Raw genomic sequence first — 24606 nt, forward strand, 5'->3', positions numbered from 1 at the left:
CTGCATGTCTATGAGATTCAATTAAAGACTTTTCCGAGCTATGCACAGAAAAATAAGTCCAAGTTTGCAGCTTTGTCTACACCATCACTGCTGGCTACCAAATGTATTATATAGCTGGAACCCAACCCAGCTCTCACTGGTGGAGTCTGCGATAACGCTGATTCCAGAGGATTAACTCCTTAGGTACTGACAAGCAGTGGATATAAATGGAAGTGATTCCTCTCTCATTCTCCTCCACACAACATAAAAGCAGAATGCCAATGGGATTGCCAAGGCAAATTACTTGCTCCAAGAAATGTGTCTTCCAACTGCCACCACCGCCACCAGAGCTTTCTATAGGTCTGTTCTGAGCAGACATTTTGGATATTGGGGCCGTGTATTGGCTGGAGTAATCAGTGTTACCTCGTCTTCCTGACCTGGTTGCCAGGTTCTATCTGCAAAACAGTCATCATCAGCAAATGTCTTCCCTTGAGTCATCAAGGCCATGGGATTCTTCAGCTCCTTCATACTCTCAACCTCAAGATGTCCCCTTTGTGTTCCTACCAGGACTACTCCCTCTATCACTACTACCTCCATCACCAACAGTCAAGTCCTCCTCTTCCACCTATGCTTCCTCTACTTACAAAAATGCTGACTGTTCTCATCCAACTCATCAGAAAGAGGAGGAAGGAGTCAGACTAGGGGAAATATCTTTCCAACTAGTGCTACATCACTACTAGGGATCTTTGTCATGGTCCAAAAAGGCCCTGCGTTCAGTCTTAGCTGTTATATCCTCCTGTAACTATGATTAATAAGCTAAGTGATCAACAACTTAGTGTCCATGTTGCCACCAATTAATGTTTCCTCCTTGCCTTCCTTTATATATGTTTTCCTTTTAGTTCCTTCTTTATGGCTCATTCTCTGTATTCCGAATCATGCAGACTCATTCAGGCTTTGCCTGCGATCCTGGTTCCAGGATTAGTTTATATGGTAGAGACAATGTGGATGTCACCAGCTAATATGGCAATAACAGTGGCAGTCAAGGCTCAGAGACATAAATAAGGTCACAAAAACAAAATAAATGAATTACCTTTAATTTTATAATTAGAAACTAACAAAATTGAAATATAATCTCAGAACAATTGGTTTAAGATCACTTGCAAGTTATGGTCTAAAGCAATGGCCTCCAGGATTGGCTCTCCATCTTGCGTAGAGCGATGACAAGGGCCATTGGACTGTATTCACAAAAAAAATGGCTCCATAAGAACATCTCTTCATTGGCTCATCTACTGAGTTCCTGTAGTCTTGTTCTTAGGTGCGAGGAATGGCACGAATCAAATGTGGCATAGGCGGTGATGTGATCCCAACCACTGGGGTTAGGTCCAGCTCAGCGCCTGGCACAGCCTGGAATGTAAAGTTGTGCAGCAAACTTGTAAAGAACAGGAAGAGCTCCATCTTGGCCAAGTTTTCTCCAGCACAACTTCTCTTACCTAGAGGAAAGAACAAGAAAAAGCTACAGAAATATTGCTTAAATAATAATAATAATAATAATAATAATAATAATAATAATAATTAATAAGACTTATTTTTCTATATTGTTATACAACTGGCCATGCTGTATGTGTTGATAGACCGCTCCTACTAGAAGTCATGCTTTTTGTCCTGACCTCTAATGACAGATGATTTACCAGGTCTAATGTTTTCTACCCCGCTGCCTGTGTTATCTTCCCATGTCCCTTCTTTTTAATATACACAGCCCAGTCATATTAATGTGGCCACCGTCTACTTTTGCCGTCAACATTAAATAACCAATGGCAGAAGGCACGTGTCATCAGCCATGTGGGTGCACTCATCATTGTGGAAGGCACAATGGACGAACACAAGTATGCATCTATCCTTGCGGACCAAGTTCACCCCTACATGTGAAATGTATTTCCTCAGGATGATGGCATCTACCAGCAGGACAATGTGATGTGTCATAAAGCTCGCAGTGTATGTGCGTGGTTAGAGGAGCACCAGGATGAGTTTACCGTACTCCCATGGCCATCAAATTCCCCAGACTTGAACCCAATGGAGAATCTGTGGGCCACCTCGATCGGGTTGTTCGTGCCATGGATGCTCAACCACGTAACCTAGCGCAGCTGGCCACGGCACTGGAGTCGGCATGGCTCAACATCCCAGTGATCATCATCACAACATCCCCTCTCTTCCTGCACGTCTCGCAGCGGTCCGCTCTGCCAAAGGTGGTTATTCTGGATTTTGACAGGTGGTCACATTAATGTGACTGGACTGTGGATTATATAATGTTGACTTTATGGTCTGGTGCCTCTGTGCTCCAGCCCTCTCATAGATGTGCCCAGGGAGCATTATTTAAATATTGTGCATTTTTTTACTTTATTCCCGATGCCTTAGTCACGGTAGTTTTACGATTGACATCATCCATTATGAAGGCATGGCCGAGCCACTAAAATGTCAATTTTGCATTGCCAAGACTGTGTGTTGTATTAAAGAACTAGAAAGGTATTAAATAAAGCCCTACAAGCCCTCAGAGTGTTATTCAGGCCTTTCTAAGGCAATTTGCACTACTGGTTCAACTAGTTTGGGCCAAGTCAAACTTTTTGTCCAAACCCAGACCTGAAACAAATTTTGTAAGGTTAACTCATTGTGAATTTTTCATAATATTGAATCACAAAGCAACATGCTATATGTGTCTATGTGATGCCAAACAGTGGTTGTCCAGTCCTTCTCAGCCTTTGAAGGCTTTGGTTAGTGTAAAAGAATGTTGTATAATTAGTTTTATGAGAAGAGAAGAGGAAGAGAAGAGAAGAGGAGAGAAGAGGAAGAGGAAGAGAAGAGGAAGAAGAGAAGAGAAGAGGAGAGGAGAGAAGAGGAAGAGAAGAGGAAGAGAAGAGAAGAGAAGAGGAGAGAAGAGGAAGAGAAGAGGAGAGAAGAGGAAGAGAAGAGGAGAGAAGAGGAAGAGAAGAGGAAGAGGAGAGGAGAGGAAGAGAAGAGGAAGAGGAGAGGAGAGGAAGAGGAGAGGAGAGGAGAGGAGAGGAGAGGAGAGGAGAGGAGAGGAGAGGAGAGGAGAGGAGAGGAGAGGAGATAATCCTTTAATAGTCCCATCATGGGGAAATTGGAGTCCTTAGTAAAACACAAGCAAAGTTAAGGCTGGAAATATCGGAAGACTATTTTAGTAGGAGAGGAGAATAAAACCAGGGTAATGGATGAAAGTTTTGTTTTTATTGTATTTTGGTGAACCACTGCTGGATCTTGGTAGCTGAAACTAGTGGGAATTGATAAAGCAACTTTAGGGGGCACATGGTGACCGTACTAGAAGCCATTGTCACTGGCACCAGGATATTTTTTTACTTTTTATAAAATAAAAAGAATCTTATACTTATGTTATCCAAATCCCAAGATGATATAACTAGAGATGAGCGAACAGTGTTCTATCGAACTCATGTTCGATCGGATATTAGGCTGTTCGGCATGTTCGAATCGAATCGAACACCGCGTGGTAAAGTGCGCCATTACTCGATTCCCCTCCCACCTTCCCTGGCGCCTTTTTTGCTCCAATAACAGCGCAGGGTAGGTGGGACAGGAACTACGACACCGGTGACGTTGAGAAAAGTAGGCAAAACCCATTGGCTGCCGAAAACATGTGACCTCTAATTTAAAAGAACAGCGCCGCCCAGGTTCGCGTCATTCTGAGCTTGCAATTCACCGAGGACGGAGGTTTCCGTCCAGCTAGCTAGGGCTTAGATTCTGGGTAGGCAGGGACAGGCTAGGATAGGAAGGAGAAGACAACCACAACAGCTCTTGTAAGAGCTAAATTCCAGGGAGAAGCTTGTCAGTGTAACGTGGCACTGACGGGCTCAATCGCCGCAACCCAGCTTTCCCAGGATCCTGAATGGAATACACTGTCAGTGTATTCCCGTATACCCGATATATACCCCGATACCCGTTCCAACGGTGTGCCCCCCCACCTTCACCCCAGAAATACCCTGCAAGTCCCCTAGCAATAGAATTGGGGCTATATACACCCACAATTTTTACTACTGGTATACAGTGCCATTGTCTGACTGGGAATTCAAAGAATATATTGGGAATACAAATACCCTCATTTCTTGCTACTGCCATATAGTGCCAGTTTCTGACTGGTAATTCAAAGAATATATTGGGGTTACGTGCACCCACAATTTTTACTACTGGTATACAGTGCCATTGTCTGACTGGGAATTCAAAGAATATATTGGGGTTATAAATACCCTCATTTCTTGCTACTGTCATATAGTGCCAGTTTCTGACTGGTAATTCAAAGAATATATTGTGGTTACGTGCACCCACAATTTTTACTACTGGTATACAGTGCCATTGTCTGACTGGGAATTCAAAGAATATATTGGGAATACAAATACCCTCATTTCTTGCTACTGCCATATAGTGCCAGTGTCTGACTGGGAATTCAAAGAATATATTGGGGTTACGTGCACCCACAATTTTTACTACTGGTATACAGTGCCATTGTCTGACTGGGAATTCAAAGAATATATTGGGGTTATAAATACCCTCATTTCTTGCTACTGCCATATAGTGCCAGTTTCTGACTGGTAATTCAAAGAATATATTGTGGTTACGTGCACCCACAATTTTTACTACTGGTATACAGTGCCATTGTCTGACTGGGAATTCAAAGAATATATTGGGAATACAAATACCCTCATTTCTTGCTACTGCCATATAGTGCCAGTTTCTGACTGGTAATTCAAAGAATATATTGTGGTTACGTGCACCCACAATATTTACTACTGGTATACAGTGCCATTGTCTGACTGGGAATTCAAAGAATATATTGGGGTTACAAATACTCTCATTTCTTGCTACTGCCATATAGTGCCAGTGTCTGACTGGGAATTCAAAGAATATATTGGGGTTACGTGCACCCACAATTTTTACTACTGGTATACAGTGCCAATTTCTAACTAGGAATTCAAAATGCGCAAGGCTCCCGGAAAGGGACGTGGACGAGGCCGTGGGCGAGGTCGGGGGAATGGTTCTGGGGAGCAAGGTAGCAGTGAAGCCACAGGGCGTCCCGTGCCTACTCCTGTGGGGCAGTAAGCATTGCGCCACTCCACAGTGCCAGGGTTGCTTGCCACATTAACTAAACTGCAGGGTACAAACCTTAGTAGGCCCGAGAACCAGGAACAGGTCTTGCAATGGCTGTCAGAGAACGCTTACAGCACATTGTCCAGCAGCCAGTCAGACTCTGCCTCCTCTCCTCCTATTACCCAACAGTCTTGTCTTCCTTCCTCCCAAAATTCCGAAGCTTTACAGAACAATAACCCAAACTGTCCCTGCTCCCCAGAGCTGTTCTCCGCTCCTTTCATTGTCCCTCAACCTGCCTCTCCACGTCACGATTCCACGAACCTAACAGAGGAGCATCTGTGTCCAGATGCTCAAACACTAGAGTCTCCTCCATCTCCGTTCGATTTGGTGGTGGATGACCAGAACCCACCCTCATCGACGATGATGTGACGCAGTTGCCGTCAGGGCATCCAGTTGACCGGCGCATTGTGCGGGAGGAGGAGATGAGACAGGAGTTGGAAGAGGAAGTGGTGGATGATGAGGACACTGACCCGACCTGGACAGGGGGGATGTCAAGCGGGGAAAGTAGTGTGGATGTTGAGGCAGGTGCAGCACCAAAAAGGGTAGCTAGAGGCAGAGGCAGAGGTCAGCAGCTTAGGCGAAGCCAGGCCACACCCGGAATCTCCCAAGATGTTCCAGTTCGTACCCAGCCCCGAAAAACTCCCACCTCGAGGGCACGTTTCTCGAAGGTGTGGAGTTTTTTCAAGGAATGCGCCGAGGACAGATATAGTGTTGTCTGCACAATTTGCCTCTCGAAATTGATTAGGGGCTCTGAGAAGAGCAACCTGTCCACCACTTCAATGCGCCGTCATTTGGAATCCAAGCACTGGAATCAGTGGCAGGCAGCAACGGCAGGACAAAGGCCGCCTGCCGTTCACGCCACTGCCACTGCCTCTGCCACTGCCTCTGCCTCTTCCACTGCCACTGCTGACTGTGCTGGCGATGCACTCCAGAGGACGAGCCAGGACACCACTTCATCTGCCTCCGCCACTTTGTTGACTTCTACCTCATCCTCCCCTGGTCCTGTCTTATCTCCTTCTCCTGCACCATCAAAGGCACCATCAGGCGTTTCTTTACAACAACCCACCATCTCTCAGACATTGGAGCGGCGGCAGAAATACACTGCTAACCACCCACACGCGCAAGCCTTGAACGCCAACATCGCTAAACTGCTGGCCCAGGAGATGTTGGCGTTCCGGCTTGTTGAAACTCCCGCCTTCCTGGACCTGATGGCAACTGCGGCACCTCGCTATGCCGTCCCTAGCCGTCACTACTTCTCCCGGTGTGCCTTCCCCGCCTTGCACCAGCACGTGTCACTCAACATCAGGCGGGCCCTTAGTTCCGCGCTTTGCACAAAGGTCCACTTGACCACCGACGCGTGGACAAGTGCATGCGGACAGGGACGCTACATTTCACTGACGGCACACTGGGTGAATGTAGTTGAGGCTGGGACTGCTTCCCAAACTGGCCCGGTGTACCTCGTCTCCCCGCCTAACATTCCTGGCAGGGACACGAGAAGAACACCCCCCTCCTCCTCCTCCTCTACCGCCTCCTCCTCCGCCACCGCCTCCTCCTCCGCCACCGCCTCCTCCTCCGCTGTTAGATTGACCCCAGCTACGAGTTGGAAACGTTGCAGCACTGGCGTTGGTAGACGTCAGCAGGCTGTGCTGAAGCTGATCAGCTTGGGGGACAGACAGCACACTGCCTCCGAGGTGAGGGATGCCCTCCTCGATGAGACGGCAATATGGTTTGAGCCGCTGCACCTGGGCCCAGGCATGGTCGTTTGTGATAACGGCCGGAACCTGGTAGCAGCTCTGGAGCTTGCCGGACTCCAACATGTTCCATGCCTGGCCCACATCTTCAACCTAGTCGTGCAACGTTTCCTAAAGAGCTACCCCAATGTTCCAGAGCTACTGGTGAAAGTGCGGCGCATGTGCGCCCACTTTCGCAAGTCGACAGTAGCCGCTGCTAGCTTAAAATCTCTCCAGCAACGCCTGCATGTGCCACAACACCGGCTTTTGTGCGACGTCCCCACACGCTGGAACTCAACGTTTCAGATGTTGAATAGAGTGGTTGAGCAGCAGAGACCTTTGATGGAATACCAGCTACAAAACCCTAGGGTGCCACAAAGTCAGCTGCCTCAGTTTCACATCCATGAGTGGCCATGGATGAGAGACCTTTGTGACATCCTACGGGTCTTTGAGGAGTCCACAAGGAGGGTGAGCTCTGAGGATGCGATGGTGAGCCTTACAATCCCGCTCTTGTGTGTTCTGAGAGAATCCCTGATTGACATCAGGGATAACTCAGATCACACAGAGGAGTTAGGGATAGCATCCGATCCGTCACAGCTGGAGAGTAGGTCCACACATCTGTCCGCTTCACTGCATTTAATGGAGGAGGAGGAGGAGGAGGAGGAGGAAGAAGAGTTGTCCGATGATGTGATGGTGATACAGGAGGCTTCCGGGCAACTTCGAATCGTCCCATTGTTGCAGCGCGGATGGGTAGACATGGAGGATGAGGAGGAAATGGAGATTGAACTTTCCGGTGGGGCCAGAGGAGTCATGCCAACTAACACTGTGGCAGACATGGCTGAGTTCATGTTGGGGTGCTTTACAACCGACAAGCGTATTGTCAAAATCATGGAGGACAACCAGTACTGGATCTTTGCTATCCTTGACCCCCGGTATAAAAACAACATCTCGTCTTTTATTCCGGTAGAGGGGAGGGCCAATCGCATCAATGCTTGCCACAGGCAATTGGTGCAGAATATGATGGAGATGTTTCCAGCATGTGACGTTGGCGGCAGGGAGGGCAGTTCCTCCAGTAGGCAACCAAGTTCTCACCAGTCCACACAAACGAGGGGCACACTGTCTAAGGTCTGGGACACCTTGATGGCACCCCCTCGCCAATGTGCCGCCACGGAGGGTCCTAGTGTCACCAGGCGTGAGAAGTATAGGCGCATGTTGCGGGAATACCTTTCCGACCACAGCCCTGTCCTCTCCGACCCCTCTGCGCCCTACACGTATTGGGTGTCGAAGTTGGACCTGTGGCTTGAACTTGCCCTATATGCCTTGGAGGTGCTGTCCTGTCCTGCCGCCAGCGTCCTATCTGAGAGGGTGTTCAGTGCAGCCGGTGGCATCATCACTGACAAGCGCACCCGTCTGTCAGCTGAGAGTGCCGACCGGCTCACTTTGATAAAAATGAACCACCACTGGGTAGAGCCGTCATTTTTGTGCCCACCTGTGTAAAGCACCCCAACATGAAACTCCATGTCTGTACTCAACCTCTCCAATTCCTGCGCATCCTCATACTCATCCACCATAAGCGTTGCACAATTCTGCTAATACTAGGCTCCCTCCACCCTGATTTCCCCCAACTCTGCTGGTTAGAGGCTCCCTCCACCCTGATTTCCACCAACTCTGCTGGTTAGAGGCTCCCTCCACCATGAATTTGCCCAAACTGGGCTGTTTAGAGGCTCCCTCCACCATGAATTGGTCCAAACTGGGGTTTTTAGAGGCTCCCTCCACCATGAATTGGTCCAAACTGGGCTGTTTAGCGGCTCCCTCCACCATTAATTGGTCCAAACTGGGTTTTTTAGAGGCTCCCTCCACCATGAATTGGTCCAAACTGGGGTTTTTAGAGGCTCCCTCCACCATGAATTGGTCCAAACTGGGCTGTTTAGCGGCTCCCTCCACCATTAATTGGTCCAAACTGTGCTGGTTAGAGGCTCCCTCCACCATGAATTTGCCCAAACTGGGCTGTTTAGAGGCTCCCTCCACCATGAATTTGCCCAAACTGGGCTGTTTAGAGGCTCCCTCCACCATGAATTGGTCCAAACTGGGGTTTTTAGAGGCTCCCTCCACCATGAATTGGTCCAAACTGGGCTGTTTAGCGGCTCCCTCCACCATGAATTGGTCCAAACTGGGCTGGTTAGCGGCTCCCTCCACCATTAATTGGTCCAAACTGGGCTGTTTAGAGGCTCCCTCCACCATGAATTTGCCCAAACTGGGCTGGTTAGAGGCTCCCTCCACCATGAATTGGTCCAAACTGGGGTTTTTAGAGGCTCCCTCCACCATGAATTGGTCCAAACTTGGCTGTTTAGAGGCTCCCTCCACCATTAATTGGTCCAAACTGGGCTGGTTAGAGGCTCCCTCCACCATGAATTGGTCCAAACTGGGTTTTTTAGAGGCTCCCTCCACCATGAATTGGTCCAAATTGGGGTTTTTAGAGGCTCCCTCCACCATGAATTGGTCCAAACTGGGCTGTTTAGCGGCTCCCTCCACCATTAATTGGTCCAAACTGGGCTGGTTAGAGGCTCCCTCCACCATGAATTTGCCCAAACTGGGCTGTTTAGAGGCTCCCTCCACCATGAATTTGCCCAAACTGGGCTGGTTAGAGGCTCCCTCCACCATGAATTGGTCCAAACTGGGGTTTTTAGAGGCTCCCTCCACCATGAATTGGTCCAAACTTGGCTGTTTAGAGGCTCCCTCCACCATTAATTGGTCCAAACTGGGCTGGTTAGAGGCTCCCTCCACCATGAATTGGTCCAAACTGGGTTTTTTAGAGGCTCCCTCCACCATGAATTGGTCCAAACTGGGTTTTTTAGAGGCTCCCTCCACCATGAATTGGTCCAAACTGGGGTTTTTAGAGGCTCCCTCCACCATGAATTGGTCCAAACTGGGCTGTTTAGCGGCTCCCTCCACCATTAATTGGTCCAAACTGGGCTGGTTAGAGGCTCCCTCCACCATGAATGTGCCCAAACTGGGCTGTTTAGAGGCTCCCTCCACCATGAATTTGCCCAAACTGGGCTGGTTAGAGGCTCCCTCCACCATGAATTGGTCCAAACTGGGGTTTTTAGAGGCTCCCTCCACCATGAATTGGTCCAAACTTGGCTGTTTAGAGGCTCCCTCCACCATTAATTGGTCCAAACTGGGCTGGTTAGAGGCTCCCTCCACCATGAATTGGTCCAAACTGGGTTTTTTAGAGGCTCCCTCCACCATGAATTGGTCCAAACTGGGGTTTTTAGAGGCTCCCTCCACCATGAATTGGTCCAAACTTGGCTGTTTAGAGGCTCCCTCCACCATTAATTGGTCCAAACTGGGCTGGTTAGAGGCTCCCTCCACCATGAATTGGTCCAAACTGGGTTTTTTAGAGGCTCCCTCCACCATGAATTTGCCCAAACTGGGCTGTTTAGAGGCTCCCTCCACCATGAATTGGTCCAAACTGGGCTGGTTAGAGGCTCCCTCCACCATGAATTTCCCAAAACTTGGCTGTTTAGAGGCTCCCTCCACCATGAATTGGTCCAAACTGGGCTGGTTAGAGGCTCCCTCCACCATGAATTTGCCCAAACTGGGCTGTTTAGAGGCTCCCTCCACCATGAATTGGTCCAAACTGGGTTTTTTAGAGGCTCCCTCCACCATGAATTGGTCCAAACTGGGCTGTTTAGAGGCTCCCTCCACCATGAATTTGCCCAAACTGGGCTGGTTAGAGGCTCCGTCCACCATGAATTGGTCCAAACTGGGCTGGTTAGAGGCTCCCTCCACCATGAATTTGCCCAAACTGGGCTGTTTAGAGGCTCCCTCCACCATGAATTGGTCCAAACTGGGTTTTTTAGAGGCTCCCTCCACCATGAATTGGTCCAAACTGGGCTGTTTAGAGGCTCCCTCCACCATGAATTTGCCCAAACTGGGCTGGTTAGAGGCTCCCTCCACCATTAATTGGTCCAAACTGGGCTGGTTAGAGGCTCCCTCCACCATGAATTTGCCCAAACTGGGCTGTTTAGAGGCTCCCTCCACCATGAATTTGCCCAAACTGGGCTGTTTAGAGGCTCCCTCCACCATGAATTTGCCCAAACTGGGCTGGTTAGAGGCTCCCTCCACTATGAATTGGTCCAAACTGGGTTTTTTAGAGGCTCCCTCCACCATGAATTTGCTCAAACTGGGCTGGTTAGAGGCTCCCTCCACCATGAATTGGTCCAAACTGGGTTTTTTAGAGGCTCCCTCCACCATGAATTTGCCCAAACTGGGCTGGTTAGAGGCTCCCTCCACCATGAATTGGTCCAAACTGGGGTTTTTAGAGGCTCCCTCCACCATGAATTTGCCCACACTGGGCTGGTTAGAGGCTCCCTCCACCATGAATTGGTCCAAACTGGGGTTTTTAGAGGCTCCCTCCACCATGAATTTGCCCAAACTGGGGTGTTTAGAGGCTCCCTCCACCATGAATTTGCCCAAACTCTGCTGGTTAGAGGCTCAATCCACCCTGATTTTCAAAACAAATGTTGGTGCCAACCTCAACTTACTACAAGGGCCAAATTCACTGCTGGTGACAAGCTCTCCTCACTGCAAGTGCCAAATACACATGTTTCAAGGTGTTTTCCTACTGTCAGAGAGGTGGTATTGAGTGTGTAAAGTGTGTAGTTGTTAGGCTGTGATGTTGGGGTAATAGAGGGTCTTTGGTGTGTTAGATGCCCCCAGACATGCTTCCCCTGCTGTCCCAGTGTCATTCCAGAGGTGTTGGCATCATTTCCTGGGGTGTCATAGTGGACTTGGTGACCCTCCAGACACGGATTTGGGTTTCCCCCTTAACGAGTATCTGTTCCCCATAGACTATAATGGGGTTCGAAACCCATTCGAACACACGAACATTGAGCGGCTGTTCGAATCGAATTTCGAACCTCGAACATTTTAGTGTTCGCTCATCTCTAGATATAACTCATCATGCAAAAAACAAGCCAACAATAAAAAAAAACAAAAAAACAATAATAATAATAATTAATAATTAGAGATGAGCGAACAGTAAAATGTTCCAGATTCGATATTCATTTCGAGTAGCCCCTCAATATTCAACTACTCAAATCGAATATCAAACCCTATTATAGTCTATGGGGGGAAATGCTTGTTTCAGGGGTAGGCAACGTTCGATCAAATTATACTTACCAAGTCCACGAGTGAGGGTCGGGCTGGATCTTCCGAGAAGTCTTCTCCGTGCAGCGTCCCCGCGGCGTCCTCCGGCTCTTCATTCACTCTGCCAGGCATCGGGCCTGGGCAGAGCCGACTGCGCATGCCCGCACTACAAGCAGACATGCGCAGTCGGCTCTGCCCAGGCCCGATGCCTGGCAGAGTGAATGAAGAGCCAGAAGACACCGCGGGAAAGCTGCACGGAGAAGACTTCTAAAGGTAGGAGAAGAACCAGTGTTGATTGGCCGACTGTATAGCATTCGGCCAATCAATGCTGGTTCTGCATCAAATTTTTACATTCGAACAGTGAGTGGTACCGAGTACTCGATCGAGTACTACTCGCTCATCTCTAATAATAATAATAATAATAATTAATAATAAATATATATATATATATATATATATATATATATATATATGTATGTATATATATATATATATATATATATATATATATATATATATATAATTTTTTTTTTTTTTTTTTTTTTTTTTTTTTTTGGGGGGGGGGGATGTGACAATGGAAAAAAAAAAGAAAAATAAGGAAGGAAGCTAATTATGTAAAAACTCAGTTGCTGTTTCCCACTCTACATGTTTTGCTGCTAAAACAACTTCAGTATAGAAAGCTTCTTTGAGCAGTTTGTCGCCATTCACCCTACATCTTAGTCCATATTTCTACCTTACTTTAGTGGAAATTTTTTGCCATTCCATAAAGTATTATATGAACTTACCTGCTGAAAATGGCAAGAAGGCTTCACTTTTCTTGAAATATCCCTCGGAGTCTAGGAAATGCTGTGGGTAAAACTCATCTGGTTTCTCAAAGTAGGCTTCATCTCGGAGTACGGAGGTCAATAGTAATGAATACAAATTACACTAAAATCTCTACTGGTATACAGACATGAAATGGAAAAATTATTTTACAAAGTTATTGAAAAAGTAATTTAATAATTTTGAAGGGATATTCCCTCAAGGGGCCGTTCACACGGAGTAACGCGCCGCGCATTCATGCACATATACACGTATCAGAGCGCGGTGCTTCAAAACAGATCCCATTCATTTCAATGGGTTACAAAGCCTCCCATTGATTTCAATGTGTATCGCGCGTATGCCGGCACACATTGAAGTGAATGGGATCTGTTTTGAAGCACCGCGCTCTGACACGTGTATACGTGCCTGAATGTGCGGCGCGTTACTCCGTGTAAAGGGATTCTATCATTACAATCGTTTTTTTCAGTACTACCATGCTGGAATAGCCTTAAGAAAGGCTATTCTTCACCTTCCTTTAGAAGTCTTCTCTGCGCCGCCATTCCAGTGATATTCCCGGTTTTCACTGTATGCAAATGAGTCTCCAAACAGCACAGGGGGCAGTCCCCCAGCACTCAAACAGCACAGGGTGGGTCCCCTGTGCTGCCTGAAGACTCTCCAGTGATGCCCTCCATCTTCTTCTCGAGACCACTTCTTGTTTGTGTCTACATCCGAAAGCGCCTACTGCACATGTCCATCAGAAAAATGGCCGACAGACATGGCGATTTGAGTTAATGCCAAAGAGCTCAATTTTTGTCTCATCTGACTATAGCACCTTCTCCCTATCAAAATTGAGCTCTTTGGCATTAACTCAACTAGCTGTGTTTGGAAGAAGAGAAATGCTTCCTATGACACAAAGAACACCATCCACACTGCCAGGCATGGTGATACCAACATTATGTTTTGGGAGAGCCATGTGACAACCTCCTTCCCTCTGCCAGGACATTAAAATGGGTTGCGGCTGGGTCTTCCAACAGGACAATGACCCAAAACATACAGTCAAGGCAAAAAAAAGAGTGGTTCTAATGGTCTGGTTCAGAGTCTTAAGTTTATACTTACTTACAAGGCTGGTAACGTAGTCAGGAGCAAGCCAGTGGTCAATGCACAAGATGAGTATCAGTGTTTGCATCAGAGCAGGAGAGAGCAACTAGATTACTAGCAGAGCACAATAACCTCACAAGGCAGGAAGTGCAAAATCAGCAAGGGATCAAAAATGTATTTCCTTCACTGTAAGCGTCAATTGGTGAACAGGGATCAGAGGTTCCCCATTATCTAGTGAGAGTTTTCCATATTTTACTTACTTTTGGTATGAAATAACCTCTGAATGTGACATCCTGGGCGGTGGCATGGGGGAGGTTAGTCGGGACTATGTTGGCAAATCTTTGGACCTCATGAATGACGGCGTCTGTGTAGGGCATTTTCATCCGATGTTCTGAGCGAGGTTCCGATGATCCGATAACTTTTTCAATTTCATTATGAACATTTTCTATTATTAGGATGAAAAATAAACCGATTTGTTTTTGTGTTAACAATAGAATTTTATTATCACTGATTTTAACATCAAACTATATATTTTACTGATTCAGCAATAGATCATTTTGGGTTTGAGATAACACAAAAGTTTCTAAAGTTTTTACAATTTAGATAGATTTTTGCCTATTAGGGTTACAATATTATGGTGCAGCCATGTTGTTCAGTGTTGCTGGACCATTGACTATGGATGGACTTTATTAGAAAAATGTAAGAGGCATGCTCTGCGACATGTAGGTGACAAGGAGGAGGATCGGAGCTGTCTTCATCACCTATTGTCAATGGTAGATCCTGTGTTATCTGCCTTCAGCTTTATAATAGAGATCTTACCTTTCATTATAATCCAACAATGAACCTTGTAACTTCTACATAAAACAATTTCATATTTCTTGAAACATATAACAAAGGGGTCACATGGCAACACTGGATTGGGGGCTCGCCCCACCAAAATACACTGCTCTCAAAAATTAAAGGGAACACTCAAAAAGCACCTCCTAGATCTGAATGAATGAAATCTTCTCATTGAATACTTTGTTCTGTACAAAGTTGAATGTGATGACAACAAAATAACACACATCATCAATGGAAATCAAATTTATTAACCAATGGAGGCCTAGATTTGGAGTCACCCCCAAAATTAAAGTGGAAAAACACACTACAGGCTGATCCAACTTTGATGTAATGTCCTTAAAACATGTCAAAATGAGGCTCAGTAGTGTATGTGGACTCCATGTGCCTGTATGACCTCCCTACAATGCCTGGGCATGCTCCTGATGAGGTTGTGGATGGTCTCCTGAGGGATCTCCTCCCAGACCTGGACTAAAGCATCTGCTAACTCCTGGATAGTCTGTGGCGCAACACGCTGTAGGCGCTACCAGGAGACAGGCCAGTACACCAGGAGACGTTGAGGGGGCCGTAGAAGGGCAACAACCCAGCAGCAGAACCGCTACCTCCGCCTTTTTGCAAAGAGGAACAGCAGGAGCACTGCCAGAGCCCTGCAAAATGACCTCCAGCAGTCCACAAATGTGAATGTGTCTGCACAAATGGTTAGACACCGACTCCATGAGGATGGTATGAGGGCCTGATGTCCACAGATGGAGGTTGTGCTCACAGCCCAACACCGTGCAGGACGCTTGGCATTTGCCACAGAACACCAGGATTGGCAACTTTGCCACTGGTTCCCTGTGCTCTTCTCAGATGAAAGCAGGTTCACACTGAGGACATGTAACAGACGTGATAGAGTCTGGAGCTGCCTCTAACATCCTTCAGCATGACTGGTTTGACAGTGAGTCAGTAATGGTGTGGGGTGGCATTTCTTTGGAGGGCCGCACAGCCCTCCATGTGCTCGCCAGAGGTAGCCTGACTGCCATTAGGTACCGAGATGAGATTCTCAGACCCCTTGTGAGACCATATGCTGGTGTGGTTGACTCTGGGTTCTTCCTAATGCAGTTCCTGCAAGATGAAGGCATTGAAGTTATGGACTAGCCCGCCCGTTCCCCAGGCCTGAATCTGATTGAGCACATCGGAGACATCATGTCTCGCTCCATCCTCCAAAGTCACGTTGCACCACAGACTGTCCAGGAGTTGGCAGATGCTTTAGTCCAGGTCTGGGAGGAGATCCCTCAGTAGACCATCTGCAACCTCATCAGGAGCATGCCCAGGCATTGTAGGGAGGCCATACAGGCACGTGGAGGCCTCATACACTGCTGAGCCTCATACTGGCATGGTTTAAGGACATTACATCAAAGTTGGATCAGCCCGTAATGTGTTTTTCCACTTTAATTTTGGGGGTGACTCCAGATCCAGGCCTCCATTGGTTACTAAATTTAATTTCCATTGATGCTTTTTTTTATTTTGTTGTTGTCACATTCACCTTCGTAAAGAACAAAGTATTCAGTGAGAAGATTTAATTCGTTCAGATCTTTGTCTTTGTAAAAAAAACTTTATTTACAACAAATCAGTTCTAAAATAAAAAGGTTCAGATTTTCTTACAGAAAATATAACTATTTTTGAGTAATTTGTAGTTCCTTACTTTGTATCTCCGGATATTTCATCATTAGAAGAAGACTCCATCGTAACGTGATTGAGGCGTTCTCCATTCCTGCAGCAATCAAGTTGTTGACGAGGATTGTCAAATTTTGATCATGGAAATAGGATGCAAATTCTGATTTTTCCTGAAATAATTGTCACAAAATTGTCAATTGTTAACAAAATTAGTTCATGAGAGTGAATAGATTTTGCACACTGTGAAGAACTTAAAATTAAGCCTCAGATGGTATAGTATGGTATAGATGGTATAGATGGTATATACCATACCTCCCGCTGCTTGATGAAAAATGCGTCAATGAGAGTCCTCTGATCATTTACGTCTAGATTTTCCTTGAGCTTTGTGAAGGTCTCTCTAATAAATGTTTGCGTCTCTGCAGCGTTCTTATTCACTTGTTTGTGACCTCCTGGTAACCAGCGAATCAGAGACTGGAAGGTATTATATAACTGCAGAACATAAAAATAATAATCAGTTACTTCCTATGATCAATCTTATTGTTAATGAAAATGAGGTCCGTGTGCTTTCACTGCACACCACTTGCAAATGCATGCAGTAGTCTATTCGGGCGGTCCCCATGCAGACTCCCCGAACGGATTTCCAAACGCAGATGTCAACCAAGGGTTAGACAGAATGGGCATTGACAAATAACTGGTGCAGAAGGAACTATGGGGATACATTGAGTACCATGTGGTACAAAATCCAAATTTCCTATGTTTAGGCATATCATCTGGCAATGTATAAGTAGCTGTAAGTCAAAGTCCAATGGCTATAACATCTTTCTTCCACCAGAGGCAGATGTGTGAATAATCAGTATGTGTCAGTATTGATGTGCCCCAATATACCCATACTGCCTTGGCTATAGTGTTTAGATACAAGACAAGGGTAGCAAAATTAATCCTAGCCCCCAAATAATTGAAGGTTTAGTTAAGAATCTGACGAGATACACATTAGCTTCTTCACCAGTCCCAATAGAATCGGTGGGTTTAGCCAAAGATCATTTTCTACTAGACATGACCTTGTGATGCATTAGACTTTTAAGAGACAAACCATTGGACTGAGAGAAGAAAGATGGTCATTTTAACAAATTTCCCGCAATCTAAGCAGTGGTTTTGCGACGGTGCAAAGACATGGTTAAAGGGCTTCAATCAACCTAGACCACCAATAGAGAGAGAGAATTGTTTGATCTTCCAACATGCTTGTCCACCATCCAGATACAGGTCGTGCTTTCATTACACCCCTATCTCTGCCCTGACCATTTCCAAGTAGAATGAAATTTGGTTTGACAGCACCTATGAATTGTCCTGCCGTTGACAGCCACTCACCATTGCCTTTGTTTGCAGTGGTGTCATGAATAAGAAACCTGGACTTCTATGGACTGGAATTGTATAAACTTGAGAGACAAATACAAAATCTGGGATCTGGTGATGAATGGTTTAGAGCATAGAGGTCTTGTGGTGAGCACGTCAATCCTATCTTTTCTGTGGAGCGGCACAGTATCCCAACTACTGGTGTCATGATCTGTCGCATACAACAATTGGTCACCCCTAGAAGTGATATGATGGACACTAACAGCTCAACGATATGTGCAGGACATCCTGCTCCCATGTGTTGTCTGTCAGGGAAGGGCTTTCAACTGGTATTTTTCAACACAATTATTCTCACCCACACAAAATAAGGGAATATCTCCACCACATTGCAATGCTTCCTTGGTCTGCCTAATCTCCCAATTTATGGTCAATCCAGCATGTATTTGACCAGCTATGAACCTATGAATTGCAGGATCTACAGGCCCCGTTGCAACATCTATGGGCAAATATGCAGCAGAGTACCATATGGAACTTGGATGCCTCCATTTCCAAACGTAACTCATCTTGTATCCAGGCCCAACAAGGTCAAAGATCCTCCACTCAATTTTCCAGTTCAGATTTCTTCCATAAACGTATCCTTTGGTTCTAATATTGTAATCACTTCCATAAATCACCATTACAATCACACTGAGAAAATTTCATTTGATTCAGATAACTCCTTCTTGATCTACTGATGTAGGGTCTAAAGGAACTAAACATACTGTACAAAGTCAGGAGATAGTGAAAAATTTCCCCTTGGAATATTTGTCAGCATATTTCGCTTATGTTACTCTAGCTGTAGTCATATTGCCACCCATAAAATTGTTGCTTATATTAAGACATAGAGCGGTACCATAGTAAAGCCTCCATGGCATCGAGTGGTACCATAATACAGCCTAAGGCTTGAGCGATCGTGTCCGAAAAAGATCGGATTCCGATCGGCGATCGAGAAAATTTCACGATCGCGATCGGAATTCCGAACACGATCTTTTTAGGTGGGATCGAGATTGGTACTACTTCCCACAATGCTTTGCTTAGCCTTCACACTGAGTATGCGCTCCGCTCCCGTTACGTCTCCCCTCCCGGTACTCGCCCACACTCTCCTAACCCGCCCATACTCTCCTAATCTGGGAGGCAGGGGGCAGCGAGGCGAGAAGAGCAGCATGGAGCGGCAGCGAGGCGAAGAAGAACACCAGGCACCGGAGCAGCCATCTCTGCAGGTAAGTGGACACCAGGGGGGACTAAATAGCTAGAGTATTAAAAAAAAAATCCTCTGGCTACTTAGTGATTCACTACACAGCGTGGATTCTAACAATTGTTAGCTTGGTACATGCTGTATAGTGAATAGGATTGCTTTTAAAATCCGATCTCCAATTAATAAAAAAATGCCATTGACGTGCATTAGGATCGGAATTGGGATCGAGATCGGGTTCAAATGAAAAATGGTTGGAAATCGGATTTTAAAATCGATCCTGAAAAGTCAAGATCATCTCAACCCTATACAGCCTCCTTGTCTCAGCAAAGCTATGAGCAACTGAAGGCAGAGCTGCCATATTGGGCACAGCTATTGGACAAAAGTGGGGCAGTTTTGTTTTTTGTTTTTAAATCGCAAACTGTATTTTTGAATTATTTCATATATTTGAAACATTCCGTATGAAACAATCCCAGTATTCTGGAAAATAAAAACAACTAACAGAAAAAATAAACTGGCCAAGAACAGCATTGTCATTCTCTTTACTGTATACAAGTATTCCATAGGGTAATATAAAATAACTTACCATCACCATTGGAGATCCCACAAGCCTTATGGTTTCATTTATTAAACTCAGTAACCTTAAAAACACGGGATCATCATAGTCAAAGCGATGGCCGAGTAATATGGAGACGATGATATTGGCTGCCGCTGCGTTCATTATCATGGTGTTCTCGAAAGGTTTTCCTGGGAATTTTATGGAAAGTATAAAAGACATATATAGGGTTAATAAATCTGCAAATACTCTTTACCTAAACATTGCGTTTATAGGTCTAAAGGAAGTCATTTAGTCTTTAAAACCTCCATTTAGACGTTCCCACGTTTCCTCCAAGGGCTCCCACACATCAATGGGGAAAACCTGCGAACAGCTTATTTTGGGAGACTCTTATAACAAAAAAGTATTGCCTAAAGTGCACAAGTTCCTTGGGGCAGAAATGCCATGATTTGCCCGTAGCGGAAATATTGCAGGAAAAAATTGTGGTGTTTTATAGTACACGCAAAATGGATGGGATTCTAGCAAATCCAATGCCCAATTTACAGTAAAAACTGAGGTGCGGATACGCCACGATTTCCAAAACCGGTCGATGATTTCCAAAACCGGTGCACAGTGGTCAGAGATGAATACCGCTTACCACTTGCTCCCAAGGCTCCACTAACTAAAATAATCATCTCCATCAGTACTAATGGAAGAGTCTATTGTGCTTCTAAAGTAAGGATGGCGCCAGTGGTTATGTGCGGGCATCCATCCTGGGCAAGGAGAACCTGCATGCATGTAATATAGATCAGTGGTTCTTATCTGTCAGACTTTGGGGAGTGACCCCTATATGATTATGAATCATTTATCATCATCATTTAACCACATCACTAACCTCCATAGGACCGAAACTTCTTCACTAAGAAGTCACATTCTTCACGAATCCTGTTTTCTATGGTTTTCTTCCCCATCCCCAAATCTCTTAATGTTGATAATGTAAATCTTCTCATCACTTTCCAGTTCTCCCCATGAGAAAAAAGAATACCTGAAAAGAAACCTACTGACAAAGTAAATACATAAAACTTAGAACACTGGATCATTTACCAGCCAAAAACTTCATTGCGACCCAAAAACTATCCAGGCTTTGGGTGACATCAAATATAGAATAGGACAGCACACCAATGAATGGTTATGCTTCAAAACTTTTCTTTATTAAAGTGCAACGTTTTGGGTGAACCCCTTCATCAGGCATTTAGTCCATATAGAAAGTTGAAGTCCATATGACTATATCAATGAATCACTTAATCGGGCGGGCAAGCAAATTCAGTAGAGTAAGCAAAGACACTTCTATGAGATCCCAGTAGGCACAGGTATCTCATAGTACCTGCGCCTACTGGGATCTCATAGGAGAAGTGTCCTTGCTTACCCAAAGGCTTACTCTACTGAAGTCGCTTGCCCACCGTTTCTTTTGGGAGGCTGATCTATGGACCTTACTTCCTGTCTCTCTGCTTGCACGCATCCATACGGATCTGACGATTAAGTGATTCATTGATATAATCCTATGAACTTCAACTTTCTATTTGGACTTCGTTGAAGAATCTGTATTACATACGCCTCATGCGCCTGATGAAGGGGTTCACCCGAATCGTTGCATATTAACAAAGAAAAGTTTTGAAGCATAACCATTCATCGGAGTGCTGTTCTATTCTATATTTGGTAAACTTTCTATTGTGGGAAGGTGGTCAGTCCCACCCAGAACTGGCACCCAAAAAGACTCTCGACACCTGTGTGCTGTCTTCACGCATTGTTTGGGTGACATCACACATCATCAATTCTATACAGAAAACCTATAGATGTAAATGGACACTGTGTAATACCAAATTACCTTTGTGGTGGTGCTACAGGAAAATTGATAAGTTACTGCAAATTTTTTTTAGACTACACATGATTGATGGGGGATCCAGCAGAGGGTTCCTGTTAGGGTTAATTTACAGATTTTGCACCACACTATCTGCAGCAAGTTACTTCAAGTGCCCCAAATGAATTTTTGATACTTATGACTAATCCACAGTATCTGATCTCTGGGGGTCCTAAACCCAAACCCAACTTGTGTGCTTATAGATTACCTAAACTTCTAACGAACTTTGGATTTTTGCCAGAATTTGTGAAATTATATAAAACAGTATTGTATAAAACATTGGTTCAGGTGTCATATAAAAGCTAGATGAGATTCTAGCTGTTTTATTTCCAGAGATATTACCAGTTGAATAGAATTGGGATATGAAAACTGTATATATTTGAGGAATACAGGGGAAACTGTGATCTTGGTGGCATATGAAAGCTGTAACCCCCCATCCTTCATATGTCACCAGAAGCACTGTTCTATGTTCTAGGTTTTACAATAAGCACTAATACCAAAAATGCTAGAAGTTGTTTGAATGTTTAGACAAGCTTTAACCGTATTGTCAAAGGACAAATCTAGTAAACAGGGAATCAGAGGACTTCTGTAACACACATGGGGATGCTCTGATAGCAGTAAGATGTAAACAGTATGTTATGTCATCTGAAGATGTTTTATGTGTTTCATTGGAAATAATTCACAGATGATCGTACCTTGCATCAATGATACGACACTTCAACAACTGTTCTGTGGTACGAGGCCATGCATTCTCATGTTGCAGGAAAGACAAACAAAAAAATAAGTTTTGTGTTAAGTTTTTTTGTGACAAATTTTTATATGATAAACATAACCAATAAACACATTAAAAAAGGCTTACATATTAGATCATCACATTGGCTTATGTGGAAACTACACGTGTCCTTTATTGACTGGAAATATACATGTGTATGTGTCACTTGATGACTATGAAAAATATACAAATCAAATTTGTTCTAAATTTAAAAAATTTGGGATTTCATCAAATCTGAAACTTTTTGGGGCTTGGTCTGGGAAGTGACTATTGGTCATTGGAACTAGGTCATTGACTTATATTTAAAATGAAAGGCATTGAAATGTAATGGGGTTATCCAATTTCTACTACGTCTAATTCGCAATTAGAAACTGGCAGACACGTGTGACACGGCTGTCTAAATAACAATGCTATACAGTAAATTTTTGATAGTTACATACATAGTTGATGAGGTTGGATAAAGACATTAGTCCATCAAGTCCAACCTATAACCCTACAATCCCTACAGTGTTGATCCAGGGAAAGGCAAAAAAACCCATGAGGCTCATGCCAATTGACCTGTTTCAGGGGGAAAAATTCCTTCCCGACTCCGGCAGTCAGTATAAAAACCCTGGATCAACGTGTCCTTAGGATTGACAATGATCAAAAACCTCAGGTAATGGATGATCTGTGGGTCATCCTACAGCAGTGGTGACTGATGCACTCCGCTGCAGATTACTCCAGTCGTAGCACTCCGCTGCAGATTAGGTCCAAATGAATGGGCCTAGTCGGGAGGGAATGTCTTCAGGCAGACGTGAACTGGCCACAGCATCCGCCTGAAGAATGAGCATGTCGCTTCTTTTTTCCGGAACAGACCGCTCGCGGAAAAAAGAAATGACCTGCTCCCATTGATTTCGGATTCCGCTTCAAAGTCCTGACCAAAAAACCCGTCTGGACTCAACCTTCGGATTTTTTTTTTTTTTTTTAAACAAAATGTTTAACCTTGTTCCTTTACACCCCTTGGCATCTCCACCAGTTTTGGACAGTATGACACAGTTCCATTTTTCAAATACATTTGACAATTTATGGGGTGATAACTTTGGTACGGTTTAACTTATCCAGGAGATTTTGAGACTGTTTTTTCGTGACACATTTCACTTCATGTTTGTTGCAAATTTGGGTCAATAGGTTTTATGTTTATTTTTGAAAAAATAGGAAATTTGGTGAGAATTTTGAAAAGAAAAAGCAATTTTCAATGTCTGAAATTGTCCTCTATTCATATATAACGTTATATCACTGAAATAATAAGTTAACAAACATAATTTACCAGATCTCTGCTTTAGGTTGACATCAAATTGTAAACGTTCCTTTAATTTTTTGGGACGTTATAAGGCTTACAGTCTAACAGGAATTTTCAAGAGAATTTAAAAAAAAAAAAAAAAAATTAAAGGATTAATTCAGTTACAAAGGGTCTTTGTATTAGAAACTCCAATAAATCACCTTGTTTTCAAAACTGCACCACCAAAAAAATTCAAGACAGGGGGTCACTCTGCATCTCTTGTTGTCCATCATCAGATGGACTTTTTTTTTTTTTTCTGGTCCTTCAGCAGACCTGAAGAATGGACAATACAATGCCCTGAAAGGGTTAAGAGACTAAAAAAGTTACCATATCCTTTTGATAAGTCTTGGAATATGGGGACATAAGGTCGTTCAGAAAACTCTTCTGCATAGTTGACCAGAGCGTCCTTCACGGTCTCATATCCACACAGCAAAACCATCTTCTGGCTTCCCACATGTACACTGTATGTTGGACCATATTTTTTAGAGAGCTGTGAATGGAGAATACATATATTATACAAAGGTCAAATTGATCCATACAAACAAGTCACAAAACAATTGGACAAATATTTTTGGAAGAATTGGAAGGCCCATTGGCAGATTGGCAATTTTTGAGCAACTTGTACAGTAATCTGTAGTTCAAAACATTAAACTGAAGAGTTAGTATTTTTGCGTATAGCCTATTTGTATATACTCCTATCAGGGTCATACAATACCTCTAAGAAAGTCTTGTAAGGCCTCTTCATGTTCATAAGGTGCATATTTCCAATGATTGGTAAGGGTTTGGGTCCAGGAGGGAAGTTTTTGGGAAGATCGCCTTTTGACTCTTTGAAAAACTTGATTAAAAACAGGCAAAATAAAATAAGCAGAAGAACCGTGACTGGGTCTATAGAGAACATGGTTCCCGTCAGTCCTGAAATGGAAAAAAGCAAATTTTATAGAAGTAATAAATAACGCCTTCACTCATCTCTGTTGTTACCCTCACTGACAAAATTAAAAATAAACTTCTATCATTAAATAAAATTCTATCATTAGAATCCCATTTTAAGATAAACCCATGTTGGA

At 44.5% G+C, this 24606-nt stretch overlaps 1 protein-coding gene across 1 annotated transcript; it reads right to left on the reverse strand.

The window, feature by feature from the left end:
* Positions 1 to 1154: 1154 nt before the first annotated feature.
* Positions 1155 to 24440, reverse strand: LOC142198315 (cytochrome P450 2K1-like). The gene is made up of 9 exons (XM_075269286.1): positions 24258 to 24440; positions 23870 to 24032; positions 20430 to 20579; positions 19586 to 19746; positions 16731 to 16907; positions 16447 to 16588; positions 14186 to 14370; positions 12812 to 12953; positions 1155 to 1469 (listed from the first exon to the last, which is right to left on the reverse strand). Exons 1-9 carry the CDS (start codon positions 24438 to 24440, stop codon positions 1291 to 1293), a joined length of 1482 nt encoding a protein of 493 aa, XP_075125387.1. The 3' UTR covers positions 1155 to 1290.
* Positions 24441 to 24606: the final 166 nt, after the last annotated feature.

This window comes from Leptodactylus fuscus, chromosome 3 (genome assembly GCF_031893055.1).
Source record: "Leptodactylus fuscus isolate aLepFus1 chromosome 3, aLepFus1.hap2, whole genome shotgun sequence".
Lineage (NCBI taxonomy): Eukaryota > Metazoa > Chordata > Amphibia > Anura > Leptodactylidae > Leptodactylus > Leptodactylus fuscus.

What these genes read in the sequence shown, in the direction of transcription:
- LOC142198315 (XM_075269286.1), bottom strand. Translation starts at nt 24,440, where the DNA reads ATGTTCTCTATAGACCCAGTCACGGTTCTTCTGCTTATTTTATTTTGC. An exon ending in GAAGTTTCGGTCCTATGGAG is followed by an intron (nt 19,747 to 20,429) that starts GTTAGTGATGTG and finishes TAAAATTCCCAG; the next exon opens with GAAAACCTTTCGAGAACACC. An exon ending in CTTCTTGCCATTTTCAGCAG is followed by an intron (nt 1,470 to 12,811) that starts GTAAGTTCATAT and finishes TCTTTCCTCTAG; the next exon opens with GTAAGAGAAGTTGTGCTGGA.